Source organism: Ovis aries, chromosome 4 (genome assembly GCF_016772045.2).
Source record: "Ovis aries strain OAR_USU_Benz2616 breed Rambouillet chromosome 4, ARS-UI_Ramb_v3.0, whole genome shotgun sequence".
In the NCBI taxonomy this organism is placed as follows: domain Eukaryota; kingdom Metazoa; phylum Chordata; class Mammalia; order Artiodactyla; family Bovidae; genus Ovis; species Ovis aries.
Genome location: NC_056057.1, coordinates 90,732,585 through 90,756,974, shown reverse-complemented (window position 1 = coordinate 90,756,974; position 24,390 = coordinate 90,732,585). Strand labels below are relative to the sequence as shown.

The window sequence follows — 24,390 nt, the reverse complement described above, 5'->3', positions numbered from 1 at the left end:
GGCTTGGATTTGATTTAGGTAATAGGTTTCTAAGCTACTATATTTTACTAACGCTAAGACTTAATTGTATTTCATGTCTTAATATCCCCAAAATGAAAATGTGCCTTCAGATTTGAAAAACTGCATACATACGTATCTATACATGCATATGTATGTATACATACACACATTTTGGTTTCAATATGGTGTCCTTGGGGCCAATATTGAATATACATCAGTGTGGCATACCAGTTCCCTTTCTGATGGGTCAGTACCCCTGGTTATTGGTCTGTACCCCATATTAGTTGTTGAATATTGTATCAGAGGTTTTTTTTTTTTAATTTATGCATTTTCTAAATAATAAACCATCTGCTTTTAGGTTGGAAGCTTCCTTAGAATTTATAGCCTCCATACCAAACTTCAGTCAGTCAGTTCAGAGAACCTGGCAACGTCTTTAGCCCTAGAGTTTCACCTTCATGGAGGCACAAGTTATGGTCGGGGAATCAGAGTCTTGCCTGAAAATAACTCCGATGTGGATCAGCTGAAAAAGTAAGCCTATTATATAGCTATCTAGAAATTGTAAATAAGGTATTAATTAAGCTGATTTCTAAAATAATGTAATTCCGAGGTGAGGAGAGGGAATCTAATGAGGTCCTTGTAATTGATTCTCAGAGGCTTCTGTGCCATTATCCATTTTTTTTAAATAGCTAAACCAAATGAAACAAATCAAGTGATTGTCAGTTCAAATAGCTAAACAGTAGCAGAGCTGAGTTTATAGTCTTTAGTTTTCCAACATTTACTTACATTCTTTCTTACCTTTACTCTTCGCACTTTATGTTCTGCCATTTTCCACCTTCTCTAAGTTTGGAAACAAACAGTGGAAACTGGAGCTTAGCTAAAGTTTGGAAAACTTGATATATTTATATATATACCTAGAATGCCAAACATACTTGGTCCTCCATGGAAAAAATACTGCCTTTCTAAAGTGTGTATACCTAAGAAAATAGGTAGCAGAATTATTTCAAGGTGTCATATTTTTAAAACTTTAAGGTGTGCCCAGAAAGTGAGTAGTACCTTAAATCCTGCTATACTTGTACTTCCATTTTCCATGAAGTATTCCTATTAGTCATTGTGTGTAGAAACTCTTTGACCTATACTCTGGGGAAATAAAAAGTCTTCTCCATATTTTCAAAGAGATACAGAAAACATCCTGTTCAGTAAATTGAAATGACATAACTATTTTCTAAGTTTTAACATATTGAAATCAAGATGACTTTAACATCAATGAAATTAGCTATTTTAATAACCTTATATCAGTTTTCCTACTTTATTTCTTAGATTGCAGAATATAGCCATATAGTATTTCATTGCTTAAGTCTAGAGTGAGATTGTTCTGACTTAGAATGACATGCATTATATACCCGGCTTATTTGTAATATTTCATGATCCCATTTTTCACTTGTATCTTTCTAGACTTGGGTTTTTTAAATTTTAGAGTCTCTTGGAACACCGTGATAATCTGATGAAAGCTATAGACCTACTGAAGAATGTGTACACACACAAAAACACACACAGAATTTTCATGCAATTTCACTAAGCTCTTGGTTTCTGTGGGTAAACTGACTCTTGTTTGACTGTGCTTTATGCAATTAAAAGTTGTATTCTTTCAACTATAGGATTTTAGAATCTGCAGATTTGCCCCCCAACCAGAGTTTTGGTGGTGTGTGTCAATCAGAGCAAGAGGACAGCTTTTCAAACATTTCAAGTAAGGACAGTTTTTTAATAAATTATCTAACTGTAATTGACTTACAATATTGTGTTAGCTTCGGGTATACAGCTTTAGATTCTTTTCCATTATACGTTATTAACAAGATATTGAATATAGTTCCCTGTGCTATACAGTAAATTCTGGTTATTTACCAGTTTTTATATATAGTGGTATATATCTGTTAATTCCATATTCCTAATAACTAAGGGTGATTTTTGATGCTGCCAGTTTAGTTTCTGTTAAGTAAAATAACTACATCAACATAAATTCTCTTTTTTAATATCTCCCTATCTCCTTTTTTTTTGTTAAATTCATATTCATTATTAAGAGACATGCTAAACCTTTATGTGTCCTAATACAAAAAAAAAACATTACTCCTCCCTTAATTATGTAGTTACATTTTCAAATTGGAATACTTGATTTGGGTTATATTAGCGCCTGGAAAATCCCATGGATGGAGGAGCCTGGTAGGCTGCAGTCCATGAGGTCGCTAAGAGTCGGACACGACTGAGCGACTTCACTTTGACTTTTCACTTTCATGCATTGGAGAAGGAAATGGCAACCCACTCCAGTATTCTTGCCTAGACAATCCCAGGGATGGGGGAGCCTGGTGGGCTGCTGTGTATGGGGTCACACAGAGTCGGACACAACTGAAGCGAGTTAGCAGCAGCAGCAGTATTTGTGTATATACATTTATGTGTATGTGTATATACCTATTGGGCTTCGCAGGTGACTTAGTGGTAAAGAATCCACCTGCCAATACAGGAAATGCAAGAGACATGGGTTTAATTCTCGGGTCAGGAAGACCTCCTGGAGAAGGAAATGGCAACCCACTCCAGTATCCTTGCCTGAAAATATCCCTTGGACAAAGGAGCCTAGTGGGATTGTAATGAAAACGGACCTTTTCTAGTCCTGTGACCACTGCTGAGTTTTCCAGATATGCTGGCATATTGAGTGTAGCATTTTAACAGCATCATCTTTTGGGATTTGAAATAGCTCAGCTGGAACTCCATCACGTCTGCTTGGTTTTTATGTAGTGATACTTCATAAACAAATTCTTAAAGAGATAGGAATTCGAGACCACTGACCTGCCTCCTGAGAAATCTGTACGCATGTCAAGGAGCAACAGTTAGAACTGGACATGGAACAACAGAATGGTTCCAAATTGGGAAAGAAGTACATCAAGGCTGTATATTGTCACCCTGCTTATTAAACTTATATGCAGAGTACATCATGCTAAATGCCAGGCTGAATGAAGCACAAGCTGGAATCAAGACTGCCGGGAGAAATATCAATAACCTCAGATATGCAGATGATACCACCCTTATAGCAGAAAGTGAAGAAAATCTTAAGAGCCTCTTGATGAAAGTGAAAGAGGAAAATGAAAAAGCTGTCTTAAAACTCAACATTCAGTAAATGAAGATCATGGTATCCAGTCCCATCACTTCATGTCAGATAGATGAGGAAACTGGAGAAACAATGACAGACTTTATTTTCTTGGGCTCCAAAATCACTGCAGATGGTGACTGCAGTCATGAAATTAAAAGATGCTTGCTCCTTGGAAGAAAAGCTATGACCAACCTCAGTATAGTGCCGTTCAGTCGCTCAGTCGTGTCCAACTCTTTGTGACCCCATGGATTTCAGCACACCAGGCTTCCCTGTCTATCACCAACTCCTGGAGTTTGCTTAAACTCATGTCCATAGAGTTGGTGATGCCATCCAACCATCTCATCCTCTGTCGTCCCCTTCTTCTCCTGCCCTCAATCTTTCCCAGCATCAGGGTCTTTTCAAATGAGTCAGTTCTTCGCATCAGGTGGCCAAAGTATTGGAGTTTCAGCTTCAGCATCAGTCCCATCAATGAATATTCAGGACTCATTTCCTTTAGGATGGACTGGTTTGATCTCCTTGCAATCCAAGGGACTCTCAAGAGTCTTCTCCAACACCACAGTTCAAAAGCATCAGTTCTTCTGCGCTCAGCTTTCTTTATAGTCCAACTCTCACATCCATACAGGACCACTGGAAAACCATAGCCTTGACTAGATGAACATTTATTAGCAAAGTAATGTCTCTGCTTTTTAATATGCTGTCTAAGTTGGTCATAACTTTCCTTCCAAGGAGCAAGCGTCTTTTAATTTCATGGCTGCAGTCACCATCTGCAGTGATATTGGAGCCCCAAAAAATAAAGTCTGTCACTGTGTCCACTGTTTCCCCATGTATTTGCCATGAAGTGATTGGACCAGATGCCATGAAGAGAAGACCAACCTAGACAGCATATTAAAAAGCATAGAGATTACTTTACTGACAATGGTTCATCTGGTCAAGGCTATGGTTTTACCAGTAGCCAGGTATAGATGTGAGAGTTGGACCATAAAGAACTCTGAGTGCTGAAGAACTGATGCTTTTGAACTGTGGTGTTGGAGACATTCCTGAGAGTCCCTTGGACAGCAAGGAGATCAAACCAATAAATCCTAAAAGAAATCAGTCCTAAATATTCATTGGAGGACTGATGCTGAAGCTGAAGCTCCAATACTTTGGCCACCTGATGCAAAGAACTGACTCACTGGAAAAGACCATGATGCTGGGAAAGATTGAAGGCAGAAGAAGGGGATGACAGAGGGTGAGGTGGTTGGATGGCATCACTGACTTAATGAACATGAGTTTGAGCAAGCTCCAGGAGTTGATGATGGACAGGGAAGCCTAGTGTGCTGCAGTGCATGGGGTCACAAAGAGTTTGACATGACTGAACTACTGAACTGAGCTGAGGAGCCTGGCGCGTTATAGCCCATGAGGTGGCGAAGAGTCCCACACAACTTTAGTGACTAAACATCAACAATAACAATAAATATATATATACTTGTTAAAGTCTGTATTCATTGCCAGTCAACTGTTTGTTAGTTTCTAGCTGCTTTACTTCCAATAGCCCAAGTATTTTTTGATCATACATATCTTAAGAGTTCCCAGTTGTACTGAGTTATTCAAGTACCTAATTATAAAATATTAGCAGATAATTGGTGGTATATTTATATTATTATCTACCTGAATAGATGGCTATTCAAATATAAATTTTAAAAATTTACTCAATCTGTAATAATTTTTCCTTTACCATTTTGTCTCAGTATTTGCTTGTACACTCTGAGCTTTAAAATCTGTCATGTTTCTATCCCCTATATTTCTTTTTCCTACAACCTAACTTCTTCCCTTCTGTGATCTATTTAATGAATATTTATGCTCTTTCTATCTATATCAGTAATAATCATTAAAATTAACATCTGTGACTTGATAGGCACTAAATATGTGCTGCTGCTGCTGCTAAGTTGCTTCAGTCATGTCTGACTCTGTGCGACCCCATAGACGGCAGCCCACCAGGCTCCTCCGTCCCTGGGATTCTCCAGGCAAGAGCACTGGAGTGGGTTGCCATTGCCTTCTCCAATGCATGAAAGTGAAAAGTGAAAGCGAAGTCGCTCAGTCGTGCCCGACTCTTAGCGACCCCATGGACTGCAGCCTACCAGGCTCCTATGTCCATGGGATTTTCCAGGCAAGAGTACTGGAGTGGGTTGCCATTGCCTTCTCCAAATAAGTGCTAACAGTCATTGTTTAATCCTAACCGTACTCCTGTGAGGTTGCTATTATTGTTCCCTTTTGCAGAAAGGAAACTGAGGCTTTGAGTAATGGGAATCATATAATTTCGCCAACCTCTGTTACTATTAACTGATGGAAAAGTCAGTGCCATTCAAATGCTGGTGATTGGTTATTTTGTCCATGTTTATTTTTTCATTTTATGTGCTTTAAAATTCTTCATATTTCCTAGCACCTTGATGACAGCATTTTAGCCTAATCTGTGACAACTTGAACCACCCATTATGAGGCCAATTTACTTCAGTTGACAATCATTTAGAGCCAGTATGATTTATAATTATACTTTTTGAAATCTCTTTTCTCCTAAAATGTTTTTCTGATTATTTTCAAATAACAGAAGTAGTACATAGGACAGTTATCAAACTGGGTAGCTTTTTCATGCCTTTATGCCCACTTGCTGAGGGAAAGGTAACAGTTGACTATGATTTCTTCAAACCATTCATGTTTATAAAAATATTATATGAACATATATATCTTTTTCCTCTGTTTAAAGTGTTCACAAAAGTGAGACCTTAGTATACTGGTTGCTTTCTTTAATGATAGATCATAGACCTCTTTATGGGCTAATTCATATAACTCAAACTCATTCTTTTAATAGCTACATTATATTTTACATCAATCTAACATAATGAATTCAGCCATTTTCTATTTGATAGACAGTCAGGTGGTTTTCAGTTTCTTACTCTTACAAATAATGTTTTAATAAACATCCTTGAACAATTGTACATTCAAGCTTATTTTTTCTCTAAAATAAACTCATAAAGGTGGGGTTGAAGGATCACAGAGTAAACACATGTTATTTTCATAGATGACACCAGGTTATATGCCAGAATGTCATAGGATTCAAATGCAAATAGCATGCCCCTTCCTTATACTGTCAGTGGTATTGCTTTAACAATATGTGTACTTTTTTCAGTTTGGCAGGTTTTGGGTATATTTAGTTTCCCTGAGTACTTGGAAACTTAAAAAATCTTCTATTTATCGACCCATTTTACTTCTTTGAATTGTCTACTCTTACTCTTTACCTGATTTTCTGTTGGGCTTTATATCTTTTTTCTTATCAGTTTGTAGGAGACTGTTTTAATACAATTTTGCACATCTTTTCTCTTATTTTCTTATTATTTGTTTACTAATCAGGCCTTTGCATTGTTTCACTTCATGCAGAATGGCAAATATTAAGTAATCAGATTCTTTGAAATTATAGTTTGCCAGCTTAAGGTGTCCATGCAGGTTCTCTTACCATGGGCCTTTGCCATTTATTAGTGGTGTTGAAGAAGAACAAGTAATCCATATGTTTGTATATGATGTTTCATATAATAAATTATAAAAATGTAACATACTATTATATGTAATAGAATGTGGTAAACTCATGTAAGTGCAGAATGTGAATACTCTTTTTTAAGTCTTGAATTCTTCATTTTAGGAAGCATTGTTAAAATGTATTGCTGTAATCACTATTTTTGCTCTTTTGTTTAAGTGAAATTATATTTTATGGCATTCATCAAGTCATCCTATTAAATTTAGTAAATTTATTATTTTATCCACCTATCCCTTATTTCCATCACAGTGTACTTTTTCAACATAAAAAAACTTTCAAACATATAGAAAAGTAGAAACAGTTGTTCAGTCAGCGTTCATATTCCCACCATCAGTTTCTCCAGTTAACCTTTTACTCTCTTTGCTGTGTCTTTTATCTTTTTTAATCCATCAATTCATTTTAGTTTTTGATGCATTTCAAAGTAATTTGCAGATGTAAGTACACCTCCTAAATACTTCAGTGAATGAACATCATTATCTACAGTTCAGTATTAGTTTAGAATTTTAAACAAGAAATTTAAAATGTTTAGATTTTAAATTCCTTGCCATTTTCACTTAATTGATGGAATCCACTTGTCTGTTTCTATAATAAAGCCTATGCAATTTTGATTAAGATTGCATTGAATCTACAAATCAATTGGGAAGAATATCAGTTATTAACAATATTGAACTTTCCATTCCATGAACAAGTGACATGAATCTATAAACAGATTTCTCCATTGACTTAGCTTTTCTTCAGTTTCTCTCAGTAACATTTTATAGTTTTCATTGCCACGTTGAGCTTTTAATGGATTTTAAAATATAATTCTCTCCTTTTTCCAAATAGGCTCTGGATCAGTATCACTATATGAAGTTGAAAGATGTCAACAGCTATCAGCTACAAGTAAGACCATTTTCATCTTTGAAATTGAGACACAATAATGAGCATAATGAAGTCTGTCTTTATATTTATCAAGGAACTCATCACTGGGCTTCCCTTGTGGCTCAGATGGTAAAGAATCCACCTGCAATGCGGGAGACCTGGGTTCGATATCTGGGTTGGGAAGATCCCCTGGAGAAGGGAACGGCTACCCACTCCAGTATTCTGGCCTGGAGAATTCCATAGACTATATAGTCCAGGGGATCGCAAAGAGTCAGACACAACTGAGCAACTTTCACTTAGCACTATCTAATATTGAGAGCATATATCCATGAGAACAAAAACATACATACCCATATTTATCTTTTATTCCTCTACCTCATCCTAACTGGCATAGGTGTAAACATATATGCATATGTACCCCAGCTCTGTTGATAAAAGGGAATGGAAACAATGACATCCAGTAGCAGTGAGCACACCTGGTGTTCAGATCTTCAGAGAAGGCAATGGCACCTCACTCCAGTACTCTTGCCTGGAAAATCCCATGGACATAGGAGCCTGGTGGGCTGCAGTCCATGGGGTCGCGAAGAGTTGGACACGACTGAGCGACTTCACTTTCACTTTTCACTTTCATGCATTGGAGAAGGCAATGGCAACCCACTCCAGTGCTCTTGCCTGGAGAATCCCAGGGACAGCGGAGCCTGGTGGGCTGCCGTCTATGGGGTCGCACAGAGTCAGACACAACTGAAGCGACTTAGCGGCAGCAGCAGCAGCAGTGTGCAGATCTTAGTTTATAAATAATATCCCCAACCAAGGCTTCTTGGAGAAATAACATATTCCAAAATTGGGAAGGAGAATTGCAAGATGATTCTGGAATATCTTACTGTGCCATAAAGTAGAGAAGTCCTCAGGTTAATGGTGGCAGGTGTCAAATCTGGTACAATTTAAGTGTCAAAATTAAAATTACTAGTGATGGGATAGTACTGCTTGAGTAAAGTAGGAATCTATTAGTCCATATGGAGAGTAAAGAAAGAAGAAAACAAATAAATGAGGTTTAATAGAAAATTGTTATTTCAAATAGAATGGCAGCTGATAAACATAAAATAAATAATCAAGTTAGGGAAAAAAGTCACCATTTTTAATCATGATAGTGATCATTTATTAAGTTGCCAATCATTGGTGGATCCTAAGCTAGCAGGATTCTAAGCATTTGATGAAATTGGGATATTTATATTTTATCAAATGCTTTTTTATTAATTATGGAGGGGGGAATAATAAGGTTATAGTGGAGAAACCTACTGACCCCCTTAATGAGCTGAGCAAAGTTTCATGTCCGCAGGAGTGAAAACACTGACACCATGTGCTCTTCGTATGCTCCGAGAGGGCCACAGTATCGCTTATATGGTAGTGTTCCTACCAAAATGCACGATCGGTATCTGGTCATGATAAAAACCAGACACACCCAAATAAACAGCCTCAGATTCTCAGTATATCAACATCTTGAAAGACGAAGAAAAGCTTAGGAACTATTCTACACTGAAGGACTCCAAATAGTTCAGGATTAGATCCTGGACCTGAAATTAAAATGCTAAATAGGAGCATTATGGGGCTAGTTGGAGGAATTTGAACATCTGTTGATTCAGTGATAATCATAAGTGTTTTGATGTTGAAAATGGCATTATAATATATTAATGAAATTTCATGTGCTTGTAAAATACACACTGAAGTAGTTGGGGGTAAAGGGGTATAATGTTTGGAAATTACTATCAAATGATTCATATATATATATATATATAAATATGTGAATATATGTATATGTGAACCATGTATCTGTAAGATTTATATATATACATATATATATATGGAGAGACAGAGAAAATGACAGAGATGATGTGGTAAAATGTTACCAAAGTTGACAGTTAATACAACTTAGATTTTATCGTATATTTTTTTCATGGAGATTCTTGTCATGAATATATTGATATCCTTATAGATTTATCTAACTTAATCCAAAAATTCTTCATAGTACTTACAGGTCATCAATATTTGGAGAAAACCCCACTGTGTGCTATTTTGAAACAAAACACTCCTCAACAGTATCGTATCCGAGCAAAACTGAGATCATATAAGCCCAGAAAACTCTTTCAGTCTGTCAAACTTTATTGTCCTAAGTGTCATTTACTGTAAGTATTTTCTGTAATAAAACCAAAGTTTTCATTTCATAAAATTCGTGTATATATATTTTCTTATGTATAAGTTTAAGTCATGGAAGTGAATCAGTTATGGTTTAAACCTATTGTGTTTTGAAAGAATGGTAATCTTTTTAAGAGAAAACACTAATTCCTTAAAGGTAAATCCTTTTGATATTTCTTCATAGTAGTAAACAAAGTAGGTGCTATTTTTAGATCTGAAATTCAATTTAGTAGCTCTGATACATGCAGACAAGTAACAGACAATGAAAATATTTAAGCAGACTTTCTCATTTGTAACAAAAAAATATTGAAAGTAAACCATTATTAACTAATCTTAAATAGATAAGATTTCTGGTTAGTTGAAATTCCTAATTGTTACCTTGTTGGAAATGTTTCTGTCCTGCTTAATAACTACAATACAGTGAACATAATTTAAATTTTTGTTAATAATTGAGAATTTCTCAGTTTCTGAAAATCTTTATGCTAAGCATCAATTTTTATATAAATGAGTAAATATATAGGACATTAGAATATATATGTACTTATTATTGGCTCAAGACATATTCTGAAAATTATTTTTAATCCCTCTTCCTCTATGTATGCAATTTGACTATCTTCCCTCTATGTATGTAACAAACACATGTATATACTTCATCATCGGGACATGTTGTTTGTGTGTGTGCTCTGCACTAATGTACATATGGTTTCCCCTCTGAAATGTAAGTATAGTACTGTTTGTGGAGATTTTTAACCATCAGATCTCCTTCTGTAAAACAAGGGATTGTTTTCTATCTATTTGGGCTTCAGATGAGGAAAACATTTCGGAAAGGTTAAGAGGTTTGGGGCTTTCCTGGCAGTCCAGTGGTTAAGAATCCGCCTTGTAATGCAAGGGACACGGGTTCGACCCCTGGCCCGGGAGGTAGCCGCATGCCTCAGGGCAGCTAGGCCTGTGTACCACAACTTCTGAGCCTATACTCTGGAGCCCACAAGCCCCAACTGCTGAGCCCATGTACAACTACAGAAGCCTGTGCACCTTAGAGCCTGTGTTCCTCAGTGAGAAGCCCATAGTGAAGTGAATGTTGCTCAGTTGTGTCCGACGCTTTGTGACCCCATGGACTATACAGTCCATGGAATTCTGCAGGCCAGAATCCTGGAGTGGGTATCCGTTCCCTTCTCCAGGGGATCTTCCTAACTCAGGGATCAAACCCAGGTGGATTCTCCTGCATTGCAGGTGGATTCTTTACCAGGTGAGCCACGAGGGAATCTCCTGAGAAGCCCACGCACTCCAACAAAGAGTAGCCCCCACTCGCCACAACTAGAGAAAGCCCATGTGCAGCAACAAAGACCAATCATAGCTGTAAAATTAGATAAATATTAAAGACAACACAAAAAAGTAGAACGTTTAGTAAGGTTAAGAGATTTTACCTAAAGTTACACACTTGATTGGTGACAGAACAGTAAAGGAGATAGACCTTTTGATTCCAGATTATGCAATTTCTACTATATCATATTTTGCCATATGATTTTATAAAATTATATTCTAGATTAAAAGGAATCAAAATAAATACTGGTCTATAAAATAGGTACCCTATGAAAGTGAAATTACTTAAATGGTTAAGTGAATATTTAGCTGGAGTGAAGATAGGGTTCCTACTGGGAGGTTTAGCATTCCTTACAGAGAACAATTTGGTGAAGAAATAATTATACATAATCTTGGTATCACAGAGCCAGGCAAGGAAATTGGTGGTTATTAATGTAATTATGATATGGATCTAATTAACCATGAAATGTCATCCAATATCTTTCTGTTGAATGAGTCCTTTAATCTGCAGAGTGAATTATCTCAATATTTTAAAATAAGTAGATGGTTCATAAGCATATAAACATTCTTTTAATTGGATAATTTGTTAAATTTGACTTTCTAAGCTTATACCAGTTATTTTTGTGTTATTCCATTGTTGATGATTTAAGGCAAGAAGTGCCACATGAGATGGATTTGGATAAGATTTTGCAAGAGGGTACAAGCAAAACCCCAGATACCAAGCTACAAAATACATCCTTATATAATTCGAAGGTCTGGACCACTAAAGATCAAGGAGGACGAAAAGTAGCTATTCATTTTGTGAAAAATAATGGTATTCTTCCACTTTCAAATGACTGTCTAATTTTGATAGAAGGTATGATGTTTTTACCATTTTATTAACATACAGCTTTTTCTTCTGCCTTTCTCTGATTAATTATTGCTAAATTTATTTTAGGGGCAACCTTGAACATATAAAATCAAACTATTGTTGCTTTAAATTTCATATAACATAATATCTGTAACAATTAGATTCAACTATATACATACACATATACATATCTAAGTTTAGTTGAATGACATTTTGAAATTATACGTTAAACTTAAGTGTTTGCATTTGTTCATCTTGTTAGAGTCCCACATGCAATCTTAATGAGATCCAGTATGATTTTTGAGCTGAATAATAATCAAGAAGCTGTTTATTATATATAGTTGCTGTTGACTTGGCCTCTGGATGTCACTCTTGTTTCATAAAAATGAAAGTCATCTGTTGACAGCTAAACCAAGGAAGGAATCCTTGACTCAAGTAAAGATAACTTGACATACAGTATTTTAAAAGAATGAAGCTTTAAGTCAAATTTGTTTTTGCATTTCTTTTATACTTTTGTCTTATTTTTATCTAATATTTATATAACAATACATAATAAAAGAAGACTGCCTCTAATTTGCAGTAGAGAAAACTTTAGTTTCATTTTGTAAATGAACTGATCTTTATTACAATGGATTATGATCATTTTTATTACTGATGTTTTTCTGTTTATAAAAGTAATTCATAATCTTTTAAAAAATAATTATATATATATATGTGAATACATATGTGTATAAACATTGGTGGTGTTTTCATGAACATTTTTTGTTTTAATATATTATGCATATAGGAAACTATTCTAATTAATTTCTATATCTTAACTGATTTAATAATCCTATGAAGTTGGTACTATTATAAGCTATTTTATACATGAGAAAACAACCACAGTATAGTGGTTCCCAGTATAGTGACTAGTGAAACTGAGTTACTTCCTGTTTTTTGACATAGTAACTCTGTGATAAACTGTACCTCCCCCTGGATGAAGTGTAATTATGGGGGCACAAAGAATTAAGTAAATGTTACCCAGTTTCTTTCTAGGAAAGTTAGCATAGTGTACATATGCCTTAGTACCATATGAAATTATCTGTTCCGCTACCCTCATCATTATGATATACTAGAGCTTGAAAAAACTTTTCCATTTTTATGAGTGAAATGTGACAACTTACTTCCTTAACAGTATTTTTACCTGTACCAGAAGATAGACATAAAAACAAAGACATACACACACACACACAAATGGAGTAAGACTATTTATATGCCCTAAAAATAAAATAAAGCCATGATTCTATCAGACTATATTAGAACTGTCCTTGTAGAGCCAACTAAGAGGATGTCAAATACGCCTTCGGGTCCTTTTGTGCTTTGCTGCCTCCCACAGAATTCTGTTCTTAGCCAAGTTGGCCTTGAGGGTCCAAAGGAAGTTTAACAGAGAAGTCCCTGTAGCTCCTGCTTCTATCTCTAATTACCAGTTATCCCTCAAATTTTCAATCTCATCTCCTACATCAATTCCCATCCCACCCTGTAGGCGTACTGAACTGGTGATACATCTTAAACCTAGTGTATTTCTCTGTACCTCTTTGCCATTCCATTGCTGTTTTCCTGGGAAATTCTGCTCTAATACTTCTTCAGAAGTAAACGCAGCAATTCTCCTTATTCAGCAATTCATATATAATATTTAATGAACACCTACATGCATCAGGCATTTTTCTGATTTATCAGGCAGATTTGAGTCATTCTTATTACATACCATATGAACTTCTAGTAGGGCATTTTCTTCTTATATTTGTGCCTTATCTGTCTGTTTATAGATTTGTTGTCTTTATTAGAATGTAAAACTTCCCTGAGGTCAGAATACATGTAATTTTAATCTATGTAACTTCAACACCTAGAGTAGTAAACCTAATGTGTAATTGACTTTGTTTGCAACCCTATGGACTGTTGCCAGCCAGGCTATTTTTATTTTATCATATTTCTGAGTATTATAACCTCCAGGCCTAGGCTATTACAAATCTGAGAAAAGAGGTATGGGAGCCGGGCAAGTTAAAATGCCACAAAGCTTGCTGTTCTCACAAAGATTTATCCACTATTTTTGAATGACACTCCTTAAATTGTTGCAAACCTTTGGTTGATTTCTGTGCTTAGTCACTCAGTCGTGTCTGACTCTTTGTGACCCCATGGACTATAGCTGCCAGACTCCTCTGTGGTTGGAATTCTCCAGGCAAGAATACTGGAGTGGATTGCCATGCACTCCTCCTGGAGATCTTCTCAACCCAGGGATCGAACCCAGGTCTCCCACATTGCAGGCAGTTTCTTTACTTTAATTCTAGAGTTCTGAAAAAGTTGAATTTGATCATTTTTGCCAAAGTTCTTTTTTGCTATTATAGAGATGTGTATTTTTGAATGTTCTTACTCCATTATGCCAGAAATACTTCCCCCTCACAATTGAATTTCAACACTATAAATTATACACAAATTTTTAGGAAATATACAAAACTATTTTTATAAATCATGTTCTCTTTCCCTGGAGAGGAAGAATTATCAGTCTGAGTAAAAGTGTACCAGAAAAGATACTGGTAGGTTTGAGTAATCAGAGATAAGGCTGCCTTCTAATAATGGTATGCCATTGAACATTCTATTTCTTCTCAGCCAACCTGATGGTTTTAGTGCCCTTCTGTCATAACATTTGAGTGTGATGATTTTTCATAGGAAAAATGAAGAAACACTATACAGGAATTTCAATTACTTGAACTGTTCACATTTATATTTAAATTAAATGTTAAACTGAAAAGAACTGTGAACTTCCAGATGTTCAAGTTGGTTTTAGAAAAGGCAGAGGAACCAGAGATCAAATTGCCAACATCCGCTGGATCATCAAAAAAGCAAGAGAATTCCAGAAAAACATCTATTTCAGCTTTATTGACTATACCAAAGCCATTGATTGTGAGGATCACAATAAACTGTGGAAAATTCTGAAAGAGATGGGATACAAGACAACCTGACCTGCCTCCTAAAGGAGATCAGTCCTGGGTGTTCATTGGAAGGACTGGTGTTGAAGCTGAAACTCCATTACTTTGGCCATCTGATGCAAAGAGCTGACTCATTTGAAAAGACCCTGATGCTGGGAAAGATTGAGGGCAGGAAGAGAAGGGGACGACAGAGGATGAGATGATTGGATGGACTCAATGGACATGGATTTGGGTAGACTCCAGCAGTTGGTGATGGATAGGGAGGCCTGGTGTGCTGTGGTTCATGGGGTTGCAAAGAGTTGGACATGACTGAGCAACTGAACTGAACTGACCTGCCTCTTGAGAAATCTGCATGCAGGTCAAGAAGCAACAGTTAGAACTGAACATGGAACAACAGACTGGTTCTAAATAGGGAAAGGAGTCTGTCCAGGCTGTATCTTGTCACCCTGCTTATTTAACTTACATGCAGAGTACATCATGAGAAATGCTGGGCTGGATGAAGCACAGGCTGGAATCAAGATTGCTGGGAGAAATATCAATAGCCTCAGATATGCAGATGACACCACCCTCATGGCAGAAAGTGAAGAAGAATTAAAGAGCCTCTTGATGAAAGTGAAAGAGCAGAGTGAAAAAGTTGGCTTAAAGCTCAACATTCAGAAAACTAAGATCATGGCATCTGGTCCCATCACTTCATGACAAATAGATGGGGAAACAGTGGCAGACTTTACTATTGGGGGCTCCAAAATCACTACATATGGTGATTACAGCCATGAAATTAAAAGATGCTTGCTCCTTGGCAGGAAAGTTATAACCAACCTAGACAGCATAATAAAAAGCAGAGACATTACTTCGCCAGCAAAGGTCCATCTAGTCAAAGCTGTGGTTTTTCTAGTAGTCATGTATGGATGTGAGAGTTGGACTGTGAAGAAGGCTGAGTGCCGAAGAATTGATGCTTTTGAACTGTGGTGTTGGAGAAGACTCTTGAGAGTCCTTTGGACTGCAAGGAGATCCAACCAGTCCATCCTAAAGGAGATCATCCCTGAGTCTTCATTGGAAGGACTGATGCTGAAGCTGAAACTCCAATACTTTGGCCACCTGATGCGAAGAACTGACTCATTTGAAAAGACCCTGTTGCTGGGACAGATTGAGGGCAGGAGGAGAAGGGGATGACAGAGGATGAGATGGTTAGATGGCATCACCAACTCAGTGGACATGAGTTTGAGTAAACTCCGGAGTTGGTGATGGACAGGGAGGCCTGGCGTGCTGCAGTCTATGGTGTCCCAAAGAGACACGACTGAGCAAGTGAACTGAACTGAAAACTGAAAAGATTCATTTCAAACTCAAGACTAAATTTGCCTAGACATTAGTAGTATATAGCAGACTTAATAATGGGAATCCCCTCATTTTTCCATTCTCAAATTTATTCTTTTTAGGTCATTCGAACCAAAGTGTTCCAGGCTTAAAGAGCAATTTGTATAAATTTTAAAAGATGGTGGTTCATATTTCACAAACCTTTTATTTTGCTCATATCTCACCATTTTTTTCTCAGTGGTTTCTTTAATCAATGAATAGGATCCTAAGTTTACAAATTGCTATTTTTAACAATAAGTGTATAAGCGTGTTAAATTCATGGCATTTGTTGTCTTTTTCTGTCCATCCTGTTAGTCTTTTACTGCCTTTAAGACGTTGCATGGTAAATACCCCTGTCTGTCTACTTTATATTTGTACTATTTGAAGGGTTTATTTGTTCCCTTTTAATAGGAGGTACACTCAGTGAAATCTGCAAACTCTCAGACAAGTTTCATAGTGTAATTCCTGTAAGATCTGGCCATGAAGACCTGGAAGTCCTTGACCTTTCAGCTCCATTTCTTATACAAGGAAAAATACATCACTATGGGTATGTTTTCAATAATGGGAACTTTTAATTGTATTTATTTGTTTATTATTTTATCCCAGTTGTTACTGTATTTAGTGGATAGTGATTGAGTACCAGTTTATAGGTGATAGATTTTTTTTGGTATATGTCTCTTCTTTGAATAGCATGTATATTGAGTGTCTGTACTCTGCTAGGTTTAAGGCTGCCCTAAAGGCTAATATTCATTTGCTTTCTAAAAATTTAGATGCTTGTTACAGAGAAAGTTCAGAGCTGCATCCTAGTAAAAGTTAAGTAATTGAATTCCAGAATTTCTGTGCCACAAAGTTATAAATGAGTTGCCAGTGAGAAAGTAGAAGTTATCAAATTACATTAGGAGCTACTTACTAGGTTTGGAAAGAGGCAGTGTAGATAACATCTGTGTTTCCACCTGATCAAACAGTCAAAGGGTTCTGCTTTGTGAAACCTTGGGTTATAGAATATTTTCTGCTTTATTGGAAAATACCAGATTGTTTTTCCAGTGATTATGGTCCAGTCGTGCAGTGTGCGTGCTAAGTTGTTTCAGTTGTATCTGACCATTTGTGACTCTGTGGACTATAGCCTTCCAGATTTCTCTGTCTATGGAATTCTCCAGGCAAGAGTACTGGAGTGGATTGCCATGTGGTTGAATCAGCAATGTGTAAAAATTTGTTTACCTCGGATTCTCTTTGGCACTTAGCTCTTGGTATTAGTCCGACTTATGATTTTGTTAGACTGATGAGCATCAAGTAGTATCTGCTGTTTTTGTGAGTTTAAATATTTCTCATGTTTATTGGCTGTTTAGGTTTTCTCTTCTGTGAATTCCATATACACATTTTTCACTTGTTTTTCCTATTGAATTATTGGTCACTGTTTTGGTTCTTGTGTGTGTTTGTGCCATGTGTTTGACTCTGTGACCCCCATGGACTGTAGCCTGCCAGGCTCCTCTGTCCATAGGGATTCTCCAGGTAAGAATACTAGAGTAGGTTGCCATGCCCTCCTCCAGAGGATCTTCCCAGTCCAGGGATCGAACCCATGTCTCCCGCATTGCAGGCAGATTCTGTACTGTCTGAGCCATCAGGGAAGTCCTGTGTGTGTTTAGCCGATTGTAATAATTCTACAAAGAGATGTAGAAAGAATTTTTGTAAACTTTTGTATGCAGTTACATGCATCTCATCAAACTTCTAGTCCGCCCTATACTTTTTTAACTCTATGGTTCTTTTTATTTTATAGATTTTTCCAATATTAATATAGTCGTATTTACCAAAATGTTTGACAAGACCTTAAAGTTTTTATAAAACTTTACTTAGATTTCTGATTATGTTACTTTTTTAGTAAACTGAAACTACTGCTTCAGTTTTTTAGCAGTTGCACATCTTTTAAGAATTTGTTTGTCCTTGAATCTATTTTAGTAATGAAAGTTTTCTAAAATAGTATTTTATTTGTTTTTCAGGTTTAAATTTATTGACATAAAATTATTCATAGTGCTTAAGTCTTCTTTTTATCTCTTCTTGAATTCACTTCATATTATTTGCAACTTTTTAACCCTTGGCCTTTTTTGCCAAAGCAACTAGCTTTTGTTTTTGTTGATGGTCTGTATTTTGTTTATTATTCTTCTTTACTTCTTTCCTTTACTTTCTGTAGGTTTCCTTAGTACTCCATTCATGTAATGTTTTAAATTGAATGTTTGCCTCACTTAATTCACTGTTTTTTAGTATACAATTAAATATTTATATTGAATTCTGTAATTTTCCCCCGAGAAAGTAGCCATAGCTTTAACCAAAGGTTTAATAGATACTGTTTTTCTTGTCATTTCTAAATGTTTCACAATTTCCATTATTATTTCTTTGGCCCATGAATTATTTCACTCTGTATTTAAAATTTTTCACACACTCATTTTATGTGCTGCATTCTTATTTATATTTTAGTTAATTACTTTTTAACCAAATAGCTTGATGTATTTCATAATGATCCATCTTTGCTTTATCAAGGAATATGTTTGTTCATAATTTGTACATACTACATAGATTTTTAAAAGAATGTGTATTTTCTAATAGTTGTGTTTAATGTTTAATAGTGTTTAGTTATGTCCATTAGACAAGCTTATTAATTGTATTCAAACCTTCTTTCCTTTGTGATTTTAACTATATAGTACCTTCTTAGAGGCTATGGTTAATGTCCTCTGTGATTGTGGGTTTGTGGCGTTTTATTCTGTCAGTGTGTACTTTATATGTTTTGAGTCTTTTTTGTTTGTTCATTCAGGTTCAGCATTCCATCTTCTTGATGAATTCAGTGTACTGTATATCCTTATGTAATAACTTCATCTATTATGATTTTTTGCTGTAATGTTTTTTTTTTCATATTCTTATAACTATATCAGCTTTTTTTGGTTGGTAATTGCATGGTGTATCTTATTCTCATCCCATTGCTTTTATATTTCTTTGTTGTTACATTTTAGTAGGTCTCATAAATAAATGCCAATAGATTTTAGTTGTTTTTTTGTAGATGATTTTAAAATAAGTTAATTACTAAAACATCTAGGTTTTATTTCTACATTATATTTCATGTTGTTTTACACTTGGTGGTGGTGGTGGTAGTTTAGTTGCTAAGTTGTGTCCAACTCTTGCGACTCCATAGACTGTAGCCCACCAGGCTCCTCTGTCCATGAGATTCTCCAGGCAAGAATACTGGAGTGGGTTGCTGTTTCCTTCTCCACACTTACCATAATATTGTTTCCCTTCTCACCCTTTTTTGTTATTACTTTATTTTTTTTCTCCAGTCATCTGTTGGATTAATTTATAAAAATGTTCTTATTTTTCTCCTTTTTCCTCTTTCATTACTTTGGAAGTAATGAATTCTCTAATTTGTGCTTGTTACTCTTTAATTTTTAATTTGTATAGTTACTTTATCGATCTCTAAAGTTTAGTATTACAGCCATTTTTGAAGGTAACTCACCCAGTTAGCTTTTTCTGTTAAAGAAGATGCTTTGGTGTATTTGAAGAGTTGAAGGAGATAATATGTAATGTAGTTACCCTCTGTTCCTCCCTAGAATGCAAATGAAAAGTATTCTGCATGAACCTTTTCAATGTTAATTTTATATTTTTATCCAAGTTTATTTTCTTATCAACACCTCCTAAATATTAATATATATAATAAAAAGTCATTTCAGTTCAGTTCAGTTCAGTCGCTCAGTCATATCCAACTCTTTGTGACCCCATGAATCGCAATATGCCAGGCCTCCCTGTCCATCACCAGCTCCTGGAGTTCACTCAAACTCATGTCCATCGAGTCGGTGATGCCATTCAGCCATCTCAGCCTCTGTTGTCCCTTTCTCCTGCCCCCAATCCCTCCCAACATCAGGGTTTATCTATAAGTTTATATATAAGTAAAGTAAAATATCTGTACTAGATAATGTACAATGTAAGTGTATTATGTGATTTTAGATTGATTTATATTACAAAGAATAAATATAGTATTGTACATGCATGCTCAGTTGCTCAGTCTTGTCCATCTCTGCAACTCCATGGACTGTAGCCCATCAAGCTCCTCTGTCCATTGAATTATCCTGGCAAGAATACTGGAGTGGGTTAGCATTTCCTCCAGAAGATCTTCCTAGCCCAGGGATTGAACCCACATCTCCTTCTTTGAAGGCAGATTCTTTACCACTCTGCCACCTAGGAAACCCCTAACTAACATTAAGCATCATAAACTATGATTCTCTAAATATGTCCTACTACTAACTTCTTTAGTTAGAGTAACTTTCTCCTATTGGCTATATTTATAAATTTAAGGTCTTGGGTATTACATATTGTTCTCAGAGCCATAAATCAAAAGAGTCTTTAGAGTCTTTCACTTTATCAAATAAGGAAATTAGCCAAATTAATTAACAGCCTGCACCTGGAACCTTTCTCATTGTCAGCTTAGCAATGTATATTCTGACTGTACTCTCTTTTTGGATTGCTTCTATTGTAAGAAGTTTATTTTTTTAATAATTGTTTGTAATATGCACATTAAAATACAGAAATTGCAGTGCTCTTTTGTTTAATAATATACTTTTTAAATTGTGTGTGCTTGCACAGCAAAGATTTAGAATAATTAAATGAGTTATAATAATTACTTATAATAAATTATTTTTTCTTTTATTGATTTCAGATGTAAACACTGCTCTAATTTGAGACCAATAAAAAATCTAAATTCCCTGGTTAATAAAACATCGTGGATTCCTTCTTCTGTGGCAGAAGGTTAGATAAATTTCTGTGTCCTATAATTGTAACTGTCTTTGTATAGGATAGTCTCACTCATAATATTTCAGTATTTGTGGATATTTTTAAATCAGAGCAAAGGTTATGCTAAAGTTTAGTTTTTCTTAAGCAGAACCATTCACAGTGATCATAATAAAAATTTAAATATTTAAAAAACCTGAAAATGTACTTTTAAGAATCTGCCAGTATTTTTCATTTACTACATTTTAATTTTCAGTAATTTAGTATTAATCATAAATACAACTTGTGAAAAATCTCTGCAGTTTATGGTATCTTGGGTTTGGAAAGAATTTTAGAGCTAGCTATTACAACTTTTTACCCAATACAAGTCTTTACTGGAATAATAAGAGTCTTTTTATATTACATCATTAACTGTGGTCATCCAGCCTTGGCTTAAAACTCCCCAGCGACTGGGGACCCATTTACATTGCTAAGTCACTTCAGTCATGTATGACTCTGAGCGACCCCACGGACAGCAGCCCACCAGGCTCCTCTGTCCACGGGATTTACATTGTAAGGTAACAAATCTCTTACTTTTTAGATGCAGTACTTAACAGTGGGGCAAAACCTGCTTACCTGCAATTTCAACATGGGCCACATTCTGTCTACTATTAACAGAATTAGAGTCCATGTGTTCCCTCGTATAAAATCAATAGACTGTGCCTTTGAAGGTAATCTGTCAAGTATTCATTAAGTCCTTATTTCTCCAAGCAGGTGCCCACACTTCCTTTGGTACTTTCCCATGTTTCTTATTGCTTTATTTCTCCTCTTCAATAAGCATTCCATTTTACCGATCTTCTTCTCAAAGTTTGGTACTCAAAGCTAGAAACAGGGCTGCAGATGTTGGCCAATTTGGAATATGGAGAAAACCTTTATTCCCTAAAATTGGACAGTGCTCCTGCTTGCCTGAAAATTTTACTGTGTAGATATTGGTTTATATTCTTGGTTTTGTTTTCTTTCTCTTTTAATCTAGCTATATGATACCACTAATTCATGTTTTGTTTGTGGTCCAGTTAAAGTCCAGGTTAACTTTTGCATGAGTTTCTTGCTGTGTACTTCAAGCTTGATCTCGTCATCCTGTACTTAACATAGTTCTTTGTTTGCTTTATGTTCATCCTTCTTGGTTTTAGCCCACAGTCTATTGAGGACTTGAATCTTTAAAATCAGTTCCTCTATATTAACGATTTCTCTCATGTCTCTATGCCCTAATTTATTTTTCTTACTTGCCCCCTTTATTAGTCATATTTGAATATGAATTCCACAGACGGAAGACAGTATTCCATTATATAAGCATTTTGAATGTCTTTCATTTATAGACACAAAATAAGATATTCATCTTAACCTATACATTTTCATATGATTTAGTATCACTTTAATTTCTTCCTTTTTCCTCATCTTAACCAAATTATGAAATCTCAGATTCTGGCATCATTCAACCAGATGCTATCTTTTAAAAAATAAGTGATCTCTGTGCTTAAAATCCAAAGGATAGAGACAGGTTACAAAATCCTAACCATTGAACTGTATGCTGTTTGTTGTAAGAACATTCTGGCACTTAAATTTTCTCTTTCATAAGCTAACATGCACTGAATTGCCTTTCTTGAATTCACTTTTATATTTTCTGTGAAGAGTAACTCATTTTAAAGATAATGCTATATCAACATTTAGTTTTTTAAAAAGGTACTGGGACTTCTCTGATGGTCCAGTGGTTAAGAATCCACCTGCCAATACAAGGACATGGGTTCCATCCCTCGTCTGGGAAGATCCCACATGCCGCAGAGCAGCTAAGCCCCGGCATCCCGGTTACTGAGCCCACACTCTCTAGAGCCTGTGCTTCGCAACAGGAGAAGCCACCACGTGAGAAGCCCCTGCAGTGCAATGGAGAGTACCCCCTGCTTGCCACTCACAACTGGAAAAGCTCTCATGCAGCAAGGAAGACCCAGTACAGCCAAAACATAAATTTTTGAAAATAAATTTAACAAAAAAAGATACTGTTGCTCTTGAGTCATTGTCTCTATATAGGTGTAGTGTAATATTCCAAAATTACCCTTCTGAAATAGCTCAACATATTAGTATTAGGGAACAAAAAGGAGTGCCTTTTTTAATTTTTTTTTTGGTCTCTTGAATTATTTTAGTAAACAAGATTAACAGGAACATAATATCACAAAACAACTTTTTTCTTCACTTTTATTAAAAGGCATAGTGGGACTTCTTGGTGGTCCAGTGGTTGTGAGACTCCATGCTTTTACTGGAGGGAGCACAGTGTGGTCAAAGAAAAAAGACATAGATTCATATGGTTTCAACTTTTTTCCTCCATTAGCACTGGGCATTGTTCCCCTCCGACAAGTGTTTGTGATGACATTTACTCTTGACGATGGAACGGGAGTATTGGAAGCTTACCTCATGGATTCTGTAAGTAACAGAGGTAGTGAAGATATTTCTAAAATAGTACTTTTTTGAATTTTAATATATTTATTCACGCCTACCTTATTACTGAGAACATGTAAGGCAACTCAGAAGAATAAATAAAACACAAGCACATAAATCTTAAATTATGTATGTATTTACTCTCTCTTGATTTGACACTGTAGTCTTAATATGTGAATAGTGAGAAACTGAAAAAGAAGAATTTAAGGAAAGACTCCTCCATACCATGCCAAAGTTATACTCCAAGAACAGAAGGCAGAGGCGTGGACATACCCTCAGGCAATATCTATTAGCATTTCACTGGGCTTTTTAAGTCTCCAACATTTCATATTAGAAAGAATGAAATTACTTTTATGGGAAGATCCTTTGTATTATGTGAAGCTTGGTAGCTATCCACAAGACCACCTTCATTTCTAACAATTTCAAGTTGAGGGGTTCCCGAGACCAAGACCCTTACCTCTGACACCAATCGAAAGTACAGATGTCTCCACGACCACTCTTTTACTAGAAAGACTCACAGAACTTACTGTGTGCCGTTATGCTCACTGTTAACAATTTATTATGGCTAAAGGGTATAGGTTAAAATCATCAAGGGAAGAGGTGCATAAATGAATCCAGGAAAGTTTCAAACATGGAGCTTCCATTTGTTCTCTTCCTGTGGAGTCGTGGACAGTGTTACTTTCCTGGTAATGATGTGTAGCAGTACACATGAGGTGTTGCCAACCAGGGAAGCCCAAAGGAGCCATAGTATCCAGTTTTTATTGGAACTTCATCAGATAGTCATTATTGGCTGCCCATGTGACTTATCTCAGTCTTCAGCCCCTCCAGTGGTCAAGTTAAAACCACATACTCCAAACTCTCCACCCTAAATCGCAGTGTTAGAGTGACCCAAGTTCCCCAGGCAAATGCAGACACGCCTGTGAGG

General features: G+C 35.9%; 1 protein-coding gene across 8 annotated transcripts in view; it reads left to right on the top strand.

Annotated features, from left to right (window-relative positions):
- Positions 1–24,390, top strand: part of POT1 (protection of telomeres 1) — a 95,144-nt gene that overhangs the window by 66,870 nt on the left and 3,884 nt on the right. For 7 of the 8 annotated variants that reach the window (XM_004008031.6, XM_012177076.5, XM_042248766.2 and 4 more), the window contains 8 exons: positions 359–528; positions 1,656–1,744; positions 7,527–7,583; positions 9,586–9,742; positions 11,723–11,928; positions 16,647–16,782; positions 20,929–21,017; positions 23,359–23,450. In XM_004008031.6, coding sequence (XP_004008080.1) covers positions 359–528; positions 1,656–1,744; positions 7,527–7,583; positions 9,586–9,742; positions 11,723–11,928; positions 16,647–16,782; positions 20,929–21,017; positions 23,359–23,450 — 996 coding nt within the window. Of the gene's footprint in view, positions 1–358; positions 529–1,655; positions 1,745–7,526; positions 7,584–9,585; positions 9,743–11,722; positions 11,929–16,646; positions 16,783–20,928; positions 21,018–22,706; positions 23,293–23,358; positions 23,451–24,390 lie in introns of those variants that run through there. The other variant, XM_060415094.1, reaches the window with a different exon arrangement.